Below are 15699 nucleotides of genomic sequence, written 5' to 3'. Positions count from 1 at the left end.
TTAGACAAAAATTGGATGAGAAAAATCCTATTATATACATAACAATGGAAAGGTTCAAAACAATGACGTCTATGAAGGTGCTTATATGACGAACATACCCTTAGTCTATGAAGGAATGCCAAATTATCTTTTGCTTGTGTATCCTGATAAACGTGGTCGTTTTATGGTGAGGCAGGTATTTGCTTCTTTTGTGTTCCAGGCAATTTTTGTTTATGCGAATATGCGGTTAAAGACTTGCGCTATGTTTGAATAAAAATTAGTAAAAAAAAAAATAAGAAAAAAAAATCGAAGATAATAAATTTATTGGTAAATAATATTTTGTATTCTTAATTTAATTTTGAAATTTAAAATCATATATTTTTAATTTATAAAAATTAATAAAAATATAATAATCATTTGATATTTTAAAAATTTTATTCTTTTCCTTCCCTTTCCTTGAGATAATTAAAAAATGGAGAAAATTAAAAAAACCTAAAGGGAGCTAAGTATATTTTCCTTTCCTTTATTTTTATTTATGTCATATACAAACAACGGAAAGGATTCTCCATTTCCTTTTGTTTTCTTTCTATTCTTTTCCTTTCTCTCCCATTACCTCAGTCCAAACATACTGTTAGAGCCAAGTACTACTGCAAGCATGTGGTCATGGTTTTCAAACATTGTCATTGATCTGGATTGATTCAATTCAGTTCATAGATTTATTGTCGCCGATAATTTGTATTACAAGCCATAAAAAAGCAAAATAAGTCAAATATTTTCACTACGTTCACAGAAAAATGGACAAAGTTGACATATTCAACTCGGTCAAATTTGCAAGAGGAAACTCCTATGACGAGAACTGATGTCAGTTTTTCTTCTCTCATGGAAGTTGTAATCTGTTTTGCTATTGGCTTTTCTGTAGGTGGGCATGACCAATTCTTATGGAAATGGGAGAGTTGATGATAATAAGGCATTGGCTGATCTTAGTTTCCAGGTAGACTAAAAAATATCCATATCCGAATTATACTTTTAAGTCATTTAAAGTTTGTTTGCATTTAATATCCAGATTGGAGATTACATGGATGTGGCAATCTTATAGAGGAACAGGATGTTGATAAGATAAGTGGCAATAGCATTGCGTTAATAGTATTTTCCATGGTTGATTGATGTGAGGGTCTGGTCTCTTAATGTGTTTCGGTCTTTTGGATTGGATTGGTGCTCCTTTTTGTTAGAGCATGTTCCCATATGCTTAATTTTGCTTATCTTTGAATGCCTTTGGGTGCTGAAACATGTCACTGCAATTTTTGTACCCTGTTCTTGTCCCAGACAGCATACATTTGGCTTATATCGACCAGAATCTTTTCTATTGGTTTATTTACTACTATTTTTTGGCCATCAAAGTTTATTTAGTAATTGATGGTGCAGCTTCGAGATTAGTTTCTCGATACAGCAAGGCTATACAATGATCTGATTTTACTTAAATGTACTACACTATGAACAATATAGTGAGAATGGAATCAAAAGAAAGCTTCAGCCTTACAAATACGAATTACAGCTCATTCAGAGCATTGCATAGAATATGATTTATTGAATTAAAGATCTTCACAACAATTTTGCTCTCTTCTCTTCCTGTCAACATTCCTGTTATAGGTATAAATATATTACATGTTGCTTACAAATACAGTGTTTGACGTAACATACAACAGGTATACATTCTACAATGCAGCACATATCAAAATTTCCTCCTGTGCTGCAAATGATGACCCACCAGGTTTAGAACATATGACACTCTTCACTCCATGAGTTAGTAGCAGTCTTAATGTGGATCCCTGGAAGTAATTTATCCTGCAGCCATGGCCGTGCCCGTTAAAAAGTGGGAATAACACTGCCCAAGAGAAGAGAAGAAAAATAAATTACTAGCACTATTTCTCTGTTTGAAAGTAACTCAAGCACAGGCTAGGCTAGAGCCTGCAACTTTTGGAGGGCAGGAGACAGAAATTAAACAAGAACATCAATTGCAATTAAGACATCAAAACATTCGCTAGTATAAGAGCATAATGAATCCATAAGTAACTGATTGGTCCCTTTGCCTTGTCCCCCTTTGGTTGAACGAAAAAATTGGCTAATGATTTACTTATTTCTTAATTCTGAAAATGCAAATACGTAGCAAGTCAAAATTTGAAGTTCTGAGAACCGTATTAGGTATACTATCTGATATTTGAAAGTTATCCCATGAGGGATTCTACAGTAAGCATGGTTTATAGTATATACCTCCAATCAAGCTTGACTTCCTTCTGGCAATGTAATCAACCGCGTTTTCGAATTATACTCCAATGGGGTTCCACAACTGAAGTGAAAAACAATTGGAACTTAGAACTTTGCAGCGATGTGAATGATGAAAACTCAAAGTTCTATTAGTGAATGTGGTTAGTAAACAAATGGTCGACTTTTCATTTTTTTTTTTTAAAGGCTGACAAATGATCGACTTACTTTGAACATTTAAGAGTGTTGGTGGTTCCACCACTGGAAATCGATAATATGGTGCCAAAGAAGGAGACATTCTCAGTACCACAGTTCGGGCAAGGACCCTAGAAGGTAAAGTCACAAATTAGTTTCATCATCGTTTATAGAAACAATATGGGGTGTTTCAGAGTAACATTGGAAGGGATGAAACAATTGTTTTACCTTTAGGATCAGAAAGTCTCTCACAACCACTTTTGTGAGGGCTTGAGCTAACCAAACACAAAAGGGCACAGCAGCAAACCACGTGAAAATGAAACTGAATGGTTCTGGAAGCTGCAATTCAAAAATGCGCAGTAAAAATTTTAAGTACAAAAACAAATGTAGGACACATATTTAATGACAGACTGACAGTGTACAAAAGGCTGTGAGCATGGCTATCCGATTGGCATCACACTTTCCCGTTGTCAATGTGAGGTTTCAAATTTGGAAAAGGGCAGAGAACCAGGATAATATATGAGCCTTTGCATGGATTAATTTCAGCAGCAAAACAACAGCGATAATAACAGTTTACCTCCAACAGATATGAGATTTCAAATCCAGTCAGATCATCTAGGAAGAAAAACCTAGCAAGACCAGAACATAGATGAGTGAATTATAAGGATAAGTCGTATCATAACTACAGATGAAAAGCATGACAACAGGCTTGGAATGCAGATTTCTTTTAAGTAGTCAATATCTTGTTGTTTTCAGATAAAAACAGTACTAGTGCAAAGAAAGAAAGGAAAAAAAAACTTACAATCCTAGGGCAAAAAAAACTTACAATCCTAGGGCAATCACAGTCGCTGGGACATTCAAGAGGAACATCTTCAAATAGTCAACAGAGAGGTCACTGTACACCTAAGAAAAGAAAGATAATCCAATGAGTGTGAATTGAACAATTATACTAGGCTTAAACAGAAAATTCCTTTGTGCTTTTGAAGTTGAAAGATGATCACTGTACACCTATGTGGGATGCTTAATTCAAAATAATTCATGGTATGCACAGCCACACTAAAAACAGAAGAAAACAGAACACTCTCTACCTTTCTACTACGGAGACTGCATCGTGGACCCTCAACCACAATTTCACTTCCTTCCATCTAGACAATAGTTATAGAAAAAATAACAATATTAGAAGGAAATGCTACATTAAACAAGTAAATCTGATAGCCTAATCTCCATTACTAACTACAGGCGATTTAGGATAGGAAAAGGGCAGAAATAGAGCTTACATGGTTGCATAATTTGTAGGGTAGAATTCTCCTTTTCTCATTAAAGCAAATTCATAAATCAGTTACATTAACTAGATATTTTAGGCACTTCAGTAGCTGGGAACAGTCCACACCATATAAGGGTACAACTCTCCTTCGCTTTCTAAATCAAACCCATAAACCAGAAGCATACAAACCAACAATTTATGCAGTGCTGTAGCACTATACCTTTCACAGCACAAAAAAAAAGTCTTATGTTTCATCATGAAGACCTATATAAGAACAGGATACTGTAATATTCAATAGGATGAGTAAACACAGGTTAGGTCATGATGCAATGAAGAACTACTCTGCTAACGTTTCCAACAATTGGTGAGATTGAGAGGTGAAGATCATTTTGTGTCATCTAAAAAGGAGACAAATGCTGACAAACCTTTAGCCTCAGCTTCAAATTATCAAATTCTTCATCACTCAGAATTGGCTTCCCAGACACATAAGCCATTGATGCTTCCAGAAACTTCTGCTCATCAGAACCTGGAAAAAGAGGAAACCAAGAAAGTTATAACATCTTCAAGGTTAATGTTAGGATTCATGACCATATTACTTGAACACTGCTTGATAGGAAATTTGTACTGTACTTAGCATGACAACACTGCTTCCTTCCCACATTAGTTCTTCCTTTAGATTATCGAATTCCTCATTTGACATGATAGCTTTTCCCTCATAATAAAATGCCTGCCAAAAAAAAAAAAGAAAGAAAGGAAGAAAATTTGTGTCATGCTTATGCATACTTGACAGCCAGGTTGAAGTTAACGCGATCAGGAAAGGTTTTCTAGTTTGGTTTCTAAGTAGAACACCACCGCTGCTCCATTCATTGGTAGAGTTGATATATGTGTTAAGTATCCGAATTGAAGGGAAAACAAATTACTAAAAACATAATTGTGCTGCCATACTTGTAGGGCTTGAAGAAACTCTTGCTCCATTTCTCCCAATGACTTCTTCTCTTTCTTGTCTATGCTACAGTATGGCAGAATTTTACTATCAACAACCCCATCTTCTTCGACCTGACCTGCAAAGAATGATAGATTCACCTCAACGATTCTCCCACAAATCAAAATCTTTTTTCAGGAATATATTTCAATTTTCTGTCAAATTTAGCTGTAAGCTTAACTATGGAATTTTTTTTGGGTCTCGGAAAGATGATTATAAGTTTCAAACCTTGTTGATCAGCAGTAGCCTTGATGGGAAGTAAGAACAATCTCCGTCGAAAACATAGCTGCTTTCCATTGGATTGAACCCTGGTAGAAGAAGATGAAGAGAAAGTAATCAAGGGTTTTTGAAAGGTGACAGTGAACAAACGAGGGGGTGTCAAAGAAAAGGCCAACTTGATAGCCATTGATGAACAAGGCAAAAATTAACCAAGAACTCAATCTGTTAAAGCTATGGAGCTATTTGGTTTTTGCTGGTTTCAGGTGGTGAGAGAGTCAAGCTGATGATGATGGAGCATTGTGATTTAATTTGTTTCACTCTTTCTTTTTTTGGTATTTTTGGAGGGAAAGAGAGACAGCATAAAGATAAGGCAACCTATTAACGTGTGAAGGGAAATGCAACGGTCTTACCTCGTTCGTCTTGCTTCAGAGGATAACCGATTTTTGATCTGACAAATCTGCCACGTCATCATCCTCATTCTACGCCCCTGAGGTGGACATGCGGTTGCCTTGTCTTGGCCGCGTGAGTCCATTGGGCAGTCACGTGTTCATGTCTTTTGGGGCCCACGTTTGAGTTTTGTGTTTCTTGGGCTTCATTACTCAGTTTGTGCTTCCTCTAGTCTTTTGGCGCCCCGTCGAGCCAGCCCCCTCTCTTTTTTGGAAAAAAATGGAAATTAAATATAATTTGTAGTGATTAATTTGATCATTGATATTAAAATTTAAAAAAAAAAGGAAAATGGAATTGATTATAATTGGAGAAGAAATTTCTAAAAAGGGATTTCAGATTTTTAATATTATAAAGTTTTTAGCATATATTATTAGGATAATTAGGCCAAAAAGTTCAAGATCAAGTTTGACCGATACATGAAGCAAATGATTGATAGTGCAATAGTACTTGATCTTTCATGGATGCAGTACTCTAGAACTTGAGCATGGCTGACTTCTATTCTCGTTGGCCAGCTACCTTTGATTTTGAAAACAATGTTCCTCAGCCCATAGATTTTCTCACCTTCCCTGCCTAGTTTTTGTTTGATCGTCCCACAGCAGCAGCAGCAGGCACAGAGGCTGAGGCTGACTGAAAGCTCATTGGCAGAAGCACGAAACACCAACAACCTTATTCTTCCAGATGCAGCTCTTTCGATCCCATTCAACAACGTAGTTTATAATTAACTCTCAGCCCAATAAAAAATTCTAATACAACAATAAAAATATGCAGACTATAATGATACGATAGGGGTAACATGGACTGAAATTAACAAGTATTAATTAATATTATTGTTCACATTCCAATCCTCGCCAATCCTTTATAAAAAAGAAAAATAAATAAATTATATGATCGTTCATTTAATTTTGATTTATTTTTTTAAATTGTGAATATTCAATCGTTAAAGAATACGAAATATTCACCTGATTTTCGCATGGTCATATCATTTAAACAATCATTTGACTTAGAATGATTTCCAACGAAAAATTAAAATAATTTCATCAATAATGAGTATATTTGCATTTCTAATAAGCTACTAATTAATTAAGTTTACCGTTTAATATCTAATCGAAATACTTAAGATGTGTAAACTTGTTCTTATTGCTGATGGTCATTCTTCTTTATTACAATCTAAAGTTTGGTCAAATATAATTATTTTTGAACATAACTCAGGATTGTTTGAAGATTGGTAATTATGCTTGCTAAGCAGTAGATTTTCTCAAATAATTATATGAAAGTATAAGCGCATGTGGCTGAGAAATGATGACAGAACTTTTCTACTATAATTTATCTGAAAAGAGAAGGAAAGTGTTAGGCTCGGACTCCACATTCGCTCCAATCTTTCAGTCAACTCAGATTTAGGACATCCAAGTTTGTTTGACCATGGCTACTCACCACGTGTATAACTTACCGTCTATTTTTCTTCAATAGTATTTCCTTCTCTTGAGTTGGTAGCTCTACACCATTACTTGTTCAGCAGGCAACTGATCATTGCTTGATTTTCCATTGTTTTCTTCATCTCTTCCACTTAAAATTTTCTTCATCCATGGCCCTATAAAAAGCCCTCTAACGATCAGCAGTAAAGCATATTCCTCATACTGCAATTTCGCAAAAGTTTTCAAACAAGTTTAGATTGCTAGAATGGTGACTTCAGTGGCCCCCAGAGTAGAAAGCTTGGCAAGCAGTGGGATTCAGTCGATCCCGAAAGAGTATATCAGACCTCAGGAAGAGCTGACAAGCATAGGTAATGTATTTGATGAAGAGAAAAAAGAGGAAGGGCCTCAAGTTCCAACCATTGATTTAAAGGAAATTGACTCTGAGGACAACGAGGTACGCCAAAGATGTCGCCAGGAGTTGAAGAAAGCTGCCATGGAATGGGGTGTGATGCAACTTGTTAACCATGGAATCTCGGACGAACTCATGGATCGTGTCAGGAAAGCTGGACAGAAGTTCTTTGAACTCCCTCTTGAGGAGAAAGAGAAGTATGCAAACGACCAGGCTTCAGGGAAGATTCAGGGGTATGGCAGCAAGCTAGCTAACAACGCTAGTGGGCAGCTTGAATGGGAAGACTACTTCTTCCATCTTGTGTATCCTGAGGAGAAGAGAGACTTGTCAATCTGGCCTAAAACACCAAGCGACTACACGTGAGTAATTTAGCTTGTTTACACTCAAATATAGTTGAATTCTGGTTTATTTTGTTTATAACTAGATTCTTTACATGCTATATTGTCCACCTGATTCATTGAAAACTTTCACATTTAATCAAATGATCTATCAGTTTGAGAATTAATTATCTGCCTGATTAGATAGAATCTACTTTTCATTGTATTAGGTTACATTACCATAAAATTAAACCTAGACGATCTGTATGGATTTTAACAATTCACCCTATTAACGTTAATTGGTTACTACATATATATGCAGTGAAGTCACAAGTGAGTACGCAAGGGAACTCCGAGCCCTAGCAAGCAAGATTCTTTCGGCACTGTCACTCTGCTTGGGATTGGAAAAAGGAAGGCTAGAGAAGGAAGTTGGTGGCTTGGAAGAGCTCCTCCTCCAAATGAAAATCAATTACTACCCCAAATGCCCTCAACCAGAACTCGCTCTCGGTGTTGAAGCTCACACAGATGTAAGTGCACTCACTTTCATTCTCCACAACATGGTTCCTGGCCTTCAACTTTTCTACGAAGGCGAGTGGATCACCGCCAAATGTGTTCCAAACTCCATCATCATGCACATTGGCGACACCATCGAGATCCTCAGCAATGGTAAGTACAAGAGCATTCTTCATAGGGGTTTGGTTAACAAGGAGAAGGTTAGGATCTCATGGGCAGTTTTCTGTGAACCGCCAAAGGAGAAGATCATTCTCAAGCCACTGCCAGAGACAGTGTCCGAGACAGAGCCTCCTTTGTACCCTCCTCGCACCTTTGCTCAGCATATCCAGCACAAGCTGTTCAGGAAGACCCAGGATGGTCTGTCTAAGTGAGACCAGTCTTTAGTTACATCAAAAATATCTTGTGATTTTCAATGCATGTTTTCGGGTCTGATGATGCTATATTTTCATGGTTTAAAGCCTTGGATGTGGTAGGCTGACACCAGTGTGGTGTGTGTCTGGCACTCCTTTGCTTCTCTCTTACCTGTTTTATGGAATAATGAGAGACTAATTTGCTTCCTTGTATTAAGCCGTTTCTGAATTAATGCCTTTGTTTACATTTTCTTCCTCGATTTGTCTCCTGAAACTTTCCTTGGCAAAACTCTTTATACACCTGAAGTTCGTTTTCGTTTTCCATTTAAAATAAGCAAAACTCTTCTCTTTTACACTGTTATTTTCTTTGTTGAGTAGGATTACCATGCATACAAATAACAATTAAGCTCAACAAGAAAAAAAAAAAAATGCAGTTTATTTCGATCTTTAAAATTCTGATGATGTACAAAAGCATTAATATATCATTATTTTTTATCGCAAAATTTTTAATACATTTCATAAAATAAAATGTACAATTACTTTGAATCGATTGAAGCGATTGAAGCGATTGAAGCATCAAAAGATTATGATCCTAATCCTGCGGAAAGATTGTCAAATGAGGAAGTTACCACAAGGGATAGCCCCTTCATTCAAGTTGAGCAGGTGAAAGCAAAGGCTTATTAGAAAGAAAAGCCTTCAAGTTCCCCACTACCAGCTCTTGCAATGCTGCAAAGGATTCTGGGGAGTAGACAGCAGCATGAGGAGTCGAAACAACATTCTCCATTGCAAACAGCTCTTGCGGTACATGGGGCTCGTTCTCGTGCACATCAAGACCTGCACCACCAATTCGTCCTTGCACCAAAAACTTCACCAATTCCTTCTCATCGATCAGAGCCCCCCTTCCAATGTTAATTATAACTCCTTCCTTCCCCAATGCCTCCATGACGCTCCTGTTGATTATGTGGCGAGTTTCTTTTGTCAATGAACAGCAAAGAATGAGAGCATCACTGTTTGTTGCAAGGTCAACGACTGTGGAATAATAAGGGTATGGAACAAATGGCTTCTCCTTCCTTGAGCAGTAGGCAATGTTGCAGCCAAAAGCTACCAGCCTTTTGGCAACTTCGGACCCAATTCTTCCAAGCCCCAGAATTCCAACTCGCTTTCCACCCAACTGCAACCAAACCATGAATCAGGATTATACATCTAGTATTCATCTAAGAAGCATTAGAATATAGTCATAGAGCTCAAACCCACACTATATATCCCGATATATCTTTTTATCTTTGACTAATTTCCCCAGGATGATTCTATCATATATGCTCTATGCATTTATTTTCATTAAGCTTTTGGCTAAATGAACTTTTGTTCATGATGGAGAAAAGAACAAAGCAAGGCACCTCTGGACCGTCAAATTTAAGACAATCAATCATCAATTGACGTTCCCATGTTTTTCATAGTTGTATCTTGCAATGCTTTTGCAGGTATGGTCTCTTTGGAATGTTTCGAAAATTTAAAAATACACTTAAAAGATAATAATCACCTTGAGACCAAGCGGATATGGTCCCTTTGCGACCCAAAATCCGGACCGAACATACCTATCACTGGCTGACACTCGCTGGAGAACATCGATGAGAAGCCCGACAGCAAAGTCAGCAACATCCTCTGAGAAGACTTGACCTGCACTGGTGACGGCAATGCCTCGGCGGTGGCACTCTTGTAAATCGATGTGGTCAATTCCAGCACTTGAGGCCACAACAATCTTCACAGAAGGAAGAAGGGAAAGGGTTTCCGAGGAGACGGTGGTGCTGCCCACGCAGAGAAGGGCAAGCACGGAGGAAGCATGACGGGAGAGGAAAGAGTGGGTTGGCTCGGATGAGTCGAGTGGGTCAAGGAGATTGAAATGTGCTTGTAATTGGGATTTGAAGAAGAAGAAAGGAGGAACAGAAGGAGAGCGAAGGACAAGAACAAGAGGGAGGAGGTCTTGTTGAAGGGTTTTGGAGAGGTTTTGCTGTTTTTGATGATAACCCATACTTTTCAGGATCGTTTTTCAGACGACAGAGGAAGCCATAATCCTTCTGATGTGTCAATATGATATTTGAAAAAAAAAATGAAAAAGAAAAATTAATGAAAAACTTCAATTTCAATGTATTCATATATATGACTTTAATTTTTTTTTTTACTTTTGGGTATTTCTAATTTATAAATGACTTTTATTGTACTCGTGATAATGTTTTTAAGGGTGCCATTATAGCAGCCCTAATTAATCGTGTTTGGATGAAAATAGTGTTAAAATCAGTAATATTTTGGTCTTAGCCTAAAAAATCTGGAAATTTTTGGCATGGCTCGGGGAAAGGTGGACCATGTAAACCATTTGGGTCTAGGCTGAGCTGGACCAGATTAAACTTAGTTTAAAACACATTCTCTCTCATTCACAGACGCACGCATCACCGTCCGATCTGTCCACCCTTCTACAGCCCCCGGACCACTCCAAAACCGCTCAATCGCCAGAGCCGTAAATGGGAAAAAAACCCATACTCAAACGGCGTCTAATTTGAAGGTTCAATTCAAGGGAAGGAAAATTGAAAAAATAAAAATAAAAAAATAAGGGAAAATTAGGGCTCATTACTACAGGCGCAAGACACAACTCAAAAGACAATCACTTGGTACTTTCACTTGAACGCTACTCTCCTGTGTCTTTGCCTTGGGCTTTTTGTTCTCTCAAACGGGTACACTCTTTTACTTCTTTCTTTCTATTTCAATTTTCTCTTTTCGTTTTATGTCCTGTTTGGTTGCTGAGAAACAAAGTAGTAGAAGGAAAATGGGAGTAATTCCTTTGGATAATTAGTTTTAAATTGTTTTCTGAGATTTTCGTTTTATTGAATGTTAACTTTCCCAAATTTGTTTTTCTCTTTTTTTTTTTTTTATGTTTCAAATAAGGAATTGGCCGTAATTTATTTGTTCGTGAGAATTTATCTCTGCTTACTGCTGCTGACGCTAGAGATTTCTGATACTTGAGCTCTGTCCATACTGAATGAGATTGCAAAATATTACTGTTTTTTTTTTTTTTCAAATACTACAGAGCCTGCTTAAAGCTTTGTACTGCTGCAGAGTCTGCTTGAATCTTTGTACTGCGGCAGAATCTGTCTTGAATATTTTACCCATATCTGCATTCTGATAGGAAGATAATTCGGACATGTCTTCTGATACTGCGAGAGAAAATGCGTCTGTAGTTGATTCATCAGTGACTGAATGGAAAAATGACATGGGAAATTCAGATGATCTAGGTAAAGTTACGGTGCATGTTCGTTTTGTTTAACACATTATTACATGTTTCTTGTATTTTAATTAACTTGATTGATGAGAAATTTGTCTTCCCCATATATTTATTCTTGCGTCTTATGTGGTGCATGATTGTGGTTGTAGCTAGAATTATTTTAAAACAGCTTATAACTAAGTTTTATGATCTCCTTCTCTCTTTGCCTTGCTCAGAACAAATGTATGGTTCTTTGGGACACATATAATTTGGAAGTGCTATTGTGCTATTAATAGGAATACCCATCTATAGTACACTTTAGTGCAAGAAACATGAACTAAAACCAGGTTTTCCTTGACATGGATGATGGCAGCAGTTAATGTTTATCAAGTTTGCTGAAGTGTAAAAGTTTTGACCATCTAATGCATGAAGTGGATTATGATAAAACTTGATGTTCCTCCTTTATTCGCATTATAATTTCATCGTAGATGTGTGATCATAACTATTTTTTCTTTCATGTGATTTTGGATTGACTGATGGTTGTGTAAAAATAAGACATTAAACAAGACACAAGCAGGATAGAGTTCTAACTTCATTGAAACTTGTTCACCTGACTTTGTGATACATTATGGAGACGTTGGCACCGATCTGTCTCCATCTATATTTTTGTACTATAATTAAGTAAAACTTCTTGTGGTAGACCATGAAAGATGTGGATGCAAGTAATAAGAAATGATATGAGGGTTAAGGAAGTAGATGAAAAGGTTGTTTGTGATAGAAATGAGTGGCGTAAGAAGATTCAAAACTACGATCTAAATGATTCCTTTTTTTAGCCTTTCATACAGCCAACCACAGAGTAATGGGATATAAGGCTTAGTTTGTTATTGTTGTTGTTGTTGTAATTAAGCAATGAAGATTGTTAACATTTATATATTAAAGTGCAGTCTGTAGATTATCCTTTTACTGCTTTCCATGTGCTTTTTGTGTACAGAATTTGCCAGTTATTTGGCAACTGCCTTTTCTATTCAAGTTTTATTTATTATCAGTAAGCCATTTTTCCTATGGTGTATGTCAGAGAATGAGGATGGCTATCCCTTTAGGGCACAAGAACCAGAGCATTCCCACGTCACAGACAAAAGGGGTGAATTGTATAATACAAGATATTTCATCATTAAGAGTTTGAACCACCAAAATATCCAATTATCGATTGACAAAGGAATTTGGGCTACTCAAGTCATGAATGAACCAATTCTGGAAGAAGCCTTTCATGTAAAATCCCTCTTATTTCGATCTTATGTAGTTTTTCTAGTCTAGATGTTTTATATGGTAGAATTTTCTTGCCTTGCAGAATTCTGGTAGAGTTATTTTAATATTTAGTGTCAACATGAGTGGTTTCTTCCAAGGTTATGCCCAAATGTTGTCTTCCGTTGGATGGAGGCGAGATAATGTTTGGAGCCAAGGAAGTGGTAAAGGTAACCCTTGGGGCCGGAGTTTTAAGATCAAATGGCTTTGCTTAAATCACTTGCCTTTTCAAAAGACTCTACACCTTAAGAACCCATTGAATGACTACAAACCTATCAAAATCAGCAGAGACTGCCAGGTATCCTTTATATTATGCTGTTGTTTCTCCTTTTTCTTTTTGGAAATAAAAAAAATTAAGCATCTGTGTGATGCACGCTAAGATTTTGATTCATGTTTTCTTTTTAGGAATTACCTCAAGATATAGGGGAAGCTCTTTGTGAGCTCCTTGATGGGAGTAATGATGCAGGTGTCCCACTGAAAAGGTATCTTCAAGTTATGTGTTCTATTAAAATCAAGCTCATGAGCCTGGTTTAATTTCATGAATTTATACTGGAACAGTTTTATCAGGGATGATCTACCTTCAAAAAGGCCTTGCCTAGAACCTCCATATTCTTTAGGAGATGAAGATTATAATGTGCCTCCACTGCATATGTCTTGGGCTGGTACACGCATGCCTTATCATTCCTTTCTCTATCAACATCAAGCTGACCCAAGTAGACTTCATTTAACACATCCACATACTTTGGCTACTGCATATTTCCCGACCACTGTGGGAGCATCAAAAGTTGCAAGTATGAAGAATTCTCGCATCAACAGAAATCTCACCAATATACAAGTAAACCATGATATGTCTACTCAATTTGATGCTTGGGGTTTATCTGCAGAAAGCCCTCTTGCTAGTACCTTGACAGAGGATGATTTTCTTGAAATGGTACTGGGACCTTATCTAAGCTTTATTTTCCAATTTATTTTTATTTGTTTAATTTATATGTTTTTAACCTAAGCGGATACTTTCTTTGTGATCATATAAAATGTGATTCATCAGAGAAGCTAGATTTATCAGGTTAGTATTTCAACTTAGATCCCCTAACCCATATGTTCCCACTTCTCTTTCTGGACTAGGAAGAATTCAGCATAGTGAATCCTGCGACATTTTTCATGTGCTGTGCTGTTTATCCTTAATTAACCATGAACATGAGGATTAGTGCACATGAGGATATGAAGATTGCAGCATACTGAATCCTGCAACATTTTTCTTGTGCTCCACGTGCTGTTTATCCTTAATCAACTGCGGACATGAGGATTAACACACTTTATTCAAATTTTGGCTGCTGCATATCATTCTAGACAAAGTTCTGTGTTTTCTGCTGTTTTATCACCAAAAGGGAAAAAATAGGAACATCCCCTCTCTCTCTCTCTCTCTCTCTCGCTGAATAGTCCTGTTGGCGTATGTCTGAATCTTTCTTCTTGTTAATGTCTTACCCCTGATTTTTGTTGCAGACATATGAAGAATACTTGGAAGCCCATGGCAGAACCAGCAAACAATTATGTCACCCTGTCAGTATACTTTCTATCAATAACTCCCTGATCCTGGTTATTTGTGTATTTTTGTCTCTGCTATCTGTATCTGTCAATGCATTCACTGCATATTTTAATGTGGTTAGTTGCCTAAGCAGTCAATAAAATGTGTCAATAATCCAATAATAAGTTGCTTATGAATATGATCATGCTACCACCAGCCGATTGCACACCTGGCAAAATGTCTGGGGTCCTATTGATTGGATAGTTTGATTGATTGTATTAGAGTTCTGAAGCACTATCAGGAAGACAACCTACTCATTTCTGTATGAAAAGTAAATGTCTACTTATGACATTCTTTCATATTAGGAGGTCTGGCCTGCAATCTGTACCCTCTATTGCATGAAAGAATGTGTAAAAGTAGACTTTTACATCTGCATGTTCCTCTGATTGGACTTTAAATTTTTAAATTCCGAACTTATTCCAAAGACCAAGAAAGGGAAAATAAAATTGAATGTGTGGATGAACTAAGTTTTATCAGCCCCCCAGTTGGGAGTTGGGACTTTGCTTTGTTGTACACCCTAGCTTGGCCTTGCACTGTGGCATATATATATATATATATATATATGTGTTGAACCTCATCTTATGTTGTTAATGTAGTACTGTGTCCTTGGCAGATGATGACACAATCTCGGACGATAAAAGAGTCAACAAGTAGAAAGCATGGTGATGATTCGTGAGTAATTCAGATTCAGTACTGAATATTTAAATTTGATTTTATGCATCTTTACTCAGCTTGATGACTTCTGCAGAAACTCAAGTTTATTAACTGACCGGTGCCATTCTCGCAAGAGGTCACATAACTCATCCTGAGATTGTTTCCAGCCCCAGCGCAGAGAGATCTTGGTTTTTGCTTCAGTTCACTTTCATCTGGTGGAGCTCAAATTTGCCGCAAGGTGGTCATTGAGTGAAGTAAATTTATTCTTCTAATCCGATAGTTGAGATACAATTCAGACACAAAACTATTGTCATGTTGTACACATTTATGTACTCTATTGTATGAACTGATTGTAGTATTTTTACAAGGGGCAGTTGCGAACTTGTACAGAAATCAATTGGCAATGTCATGCCCCAACTCTTTTAACATTTTGCTCTTCTTTTTTTTCTCGGTAATCTTACAAAGAATAGATACTTCTGCTTCCTAGTAAGGTGGTCAATGATCTATTCAAAAGACAATCTTAAAATTGCATGACAAAGTCTATATTGTCCATTTGAAACAA

The 15699-nt window shown here is 36.9% G+C and overlaps 4 protein-coding genes across 14 annotated transcripts; 2 read left to right on the top strand and 2 right to left on the bottom strand.

The window, feature by feature from the left end:
• Positions 1-1493: 1493 nt before the first annotated feature.
• Positions 1494-5295, bottom strand: LOC111315496 (PGR5-like protein 1A, chloroplastic). 2 transcript variants are annotated; one of them, XM_022917266.2, is made up of 11 exons: positions 4908-5295; positions 4643-4758; positions 4328-4424; positions 4123-4223; positions 3522-3578; positions 3260-3336; positions 3011-3062; positions 2662-2772; positions 2467-2564; positions 2248-2323; positions 1494-1861 (listed from the first exon to the last, which is right to left on the bottom strand). In XM_022917266.2, the coding sequence occupies exons 1-10, from the start codon at positions 5083-5085 to the stop codon at positions 2254-2256; spliced, it is 957 nt and encodes a 318-aa protein (XP_022773001.2). In that variant the 5' UTR covers positions 5086-5295; the 3' UTR covers positions 1494-1861; positions 2248-2253. The 2 variants fall into 2 exon arrangements, with proteins under 2 accessions (XP_022773001.2, XP_022772991.2); XM_022917256.2 differs by having other exon boundaries at positions 1494-1821.
• Positions 5296-6874: 1579 nt separating this feature from the next.
• Positions 6875-8558, top strand: LOC111315491 (anthocyanin synthase-like). Its single transcript, XM_022917241.2, has 2 exons — positions 6875-7525; positions 7806-8558. Exons 1-2 carry the CDS (start codon positions 7023-7025, stop codon positions 8365-8367), a joined length of 1065 nt encoding a protein of 354 aa, XP_022772976.2. The 5' UTR covers positions 6875-7022; the 3' UTR covers positions 8368-8558.
• Positions 8559-8763: 205 nt separating this feature from the next.
• LOC111315487 (glyoxylate/hydroxypyruvate reductase HPR3-like) lies at positions 8764-10472 on the bottom strand. The gene is made up of 2 exons (XM_022917228.2): positions 9887-10472; positions 8764-9517 (listed from the first exon to the last, which is right to left on the bottom strand). Exons 1-2 carry the CDS (start codon positions 10373-10375, stop codon positions 8993-8995), a joined length of 1014 nt encoding a protein of 337 aa, XP_022772963.2. The 5' UTR covers positions 10376-10472; the 3' UTR covers positions 8764-8992.
• A 249-nt stretch (positions 10473-10721) lies between these two features.
• Positions 10722-15565, top strand: LOC111305892 (YTH family protein). 10 transcript variants are annotated; one of them, XR_016345004.1, is made up of 9 exons: positions 10722-11072; positions 11525-11630; positions 12675-12868; positions 12948-13199; positions 13307-13383; positions 13460-13832; positions 14024-14458; positions 15097-15155; positions 15232-15565. XR_016345004.1 is itself a non-coding variant. In XM_089765456.1 (9 exons), exons 2-9 carry the CDS (start codon positions 11540-11542, stop codon positions 15246-15248), a joined length of 1110 nt encoding a protein of 369 aa, XP_089621582.1. In that variant the 5' UTR covers positions 10730-11072; positions 11525-11539; the 3' UTR covers positions 15249-15565. The 10 variants fall into 10 exon arrangements, 6 of the variants coding, with proteins under 6 accessions (XP_089621582.1, XP_022759530.2, XP_022759516.2 ...); XR_016345003.1 differs by having other exon boundaries at positions 10723-11072; positions 11426-11630; XR_016345005.1 differs by having other exon boundaries at positions 10723-11072; positions 11426-11630; positions 15097-15145; positions 15232-15260.
• The last annotated feature ends 134 nt before the right edge of the window (positions 15566-15699 follow it).

This window comes from Durio zibethinus, chromosome 9, assembly GCF_047325235.1.
Source record: "Durio zibethinus cultivar Kanyao isolate XHJ-2024 chromosome 9, ASM4732523v1, whole genome shotgun sequence".
Classification (NCBI taxonomy): domain Eukaryota; kingdom Viridiplantae; phylum Streptophyta; class Magnoliopsida; order Malvales; family Malvaceae; genus Durio; species Durio zibethinus.
The sequence above is the reverse complement of the archived record's forward strand: the minus strand, read 5'-3'. Positions and strand labels throughout refer to the sequence as shown.

Excerpts from the sequence above, each read along its gene's own strand:
- LOC111315496 (XM_022917266.2), bottom strand. The coding sequence starts at position 5,085 with ATGGCTATCAAGTTGGCCTTTTCTTTGACACCCCCTCGTTTGTTCACT. Across the intron at positions 4,759-4,907 it reads GGCTACTGCTGATCAACAAG|GTCAGGTCGAAGAAGATGGG; the intron begins GTTTGAAACTTA and ends CATTCTTTGCAG. Across the intron at positions 2,324-2,466 it reads AACACTCTTAAATGTTCAAA|TTGTGGAACCCCATTGGAGT; the intron begins GTAAGTCGATCA and ends TTTTCACTTCAG.
- LOC111315491 (XM_022917241.2), top strand. The coding sequence starts at position 7,023 with ATGGTGACTTCAGTGGCCCCCAGAGTAGAAAGCTTGGCAAGCAGTGGG. Across the intron at positions 7,526-7,805 it reads AAAACACCAAGCGACTACAC|TGAAGTCACAAGTGAGTACG; the intron begins GTGAGTAATTTA and ends ATATATATGCAG.
- LOC111315487 (XM_022917228.2), bottom strand. The coding sequence starts at position 10,375 with ATGGGTTATCATCAAAAACAGCAAAACCTCTCCAAAACCCTTCAACAA. Across the intron at positions 9,518-9,886 it reads CATATCCGCTTGGTCTCAAG|TTGGGTGGAAAGCGAGTTGG; the intron begins GTGATTATTATC and ends GTTTGGTTGCAG.
- LOC111305892 (XM_022903781.2), top strand. The coding sequence starts at position 11,540 with ATGTCTTCTGATACTGCGAGAGAAAATGCGTCTGTAGTTGATTCATCA. Across the intron at positions 11,631-12,674 it reads GGGAAATTCAGATGATCTAG|AGAATGAGGATGGCTATCCC; the intron begins GTAAAGTTACGG and ends GGTGTATGTCAG. Across the intron at positions 13,833-14,401 it reads AGGATGATTTTCTTGAAATG|ACATATGAAGAATACTTGGA; the intron begins GTACTGGGACCT and ends TTTTTGTTGCAG.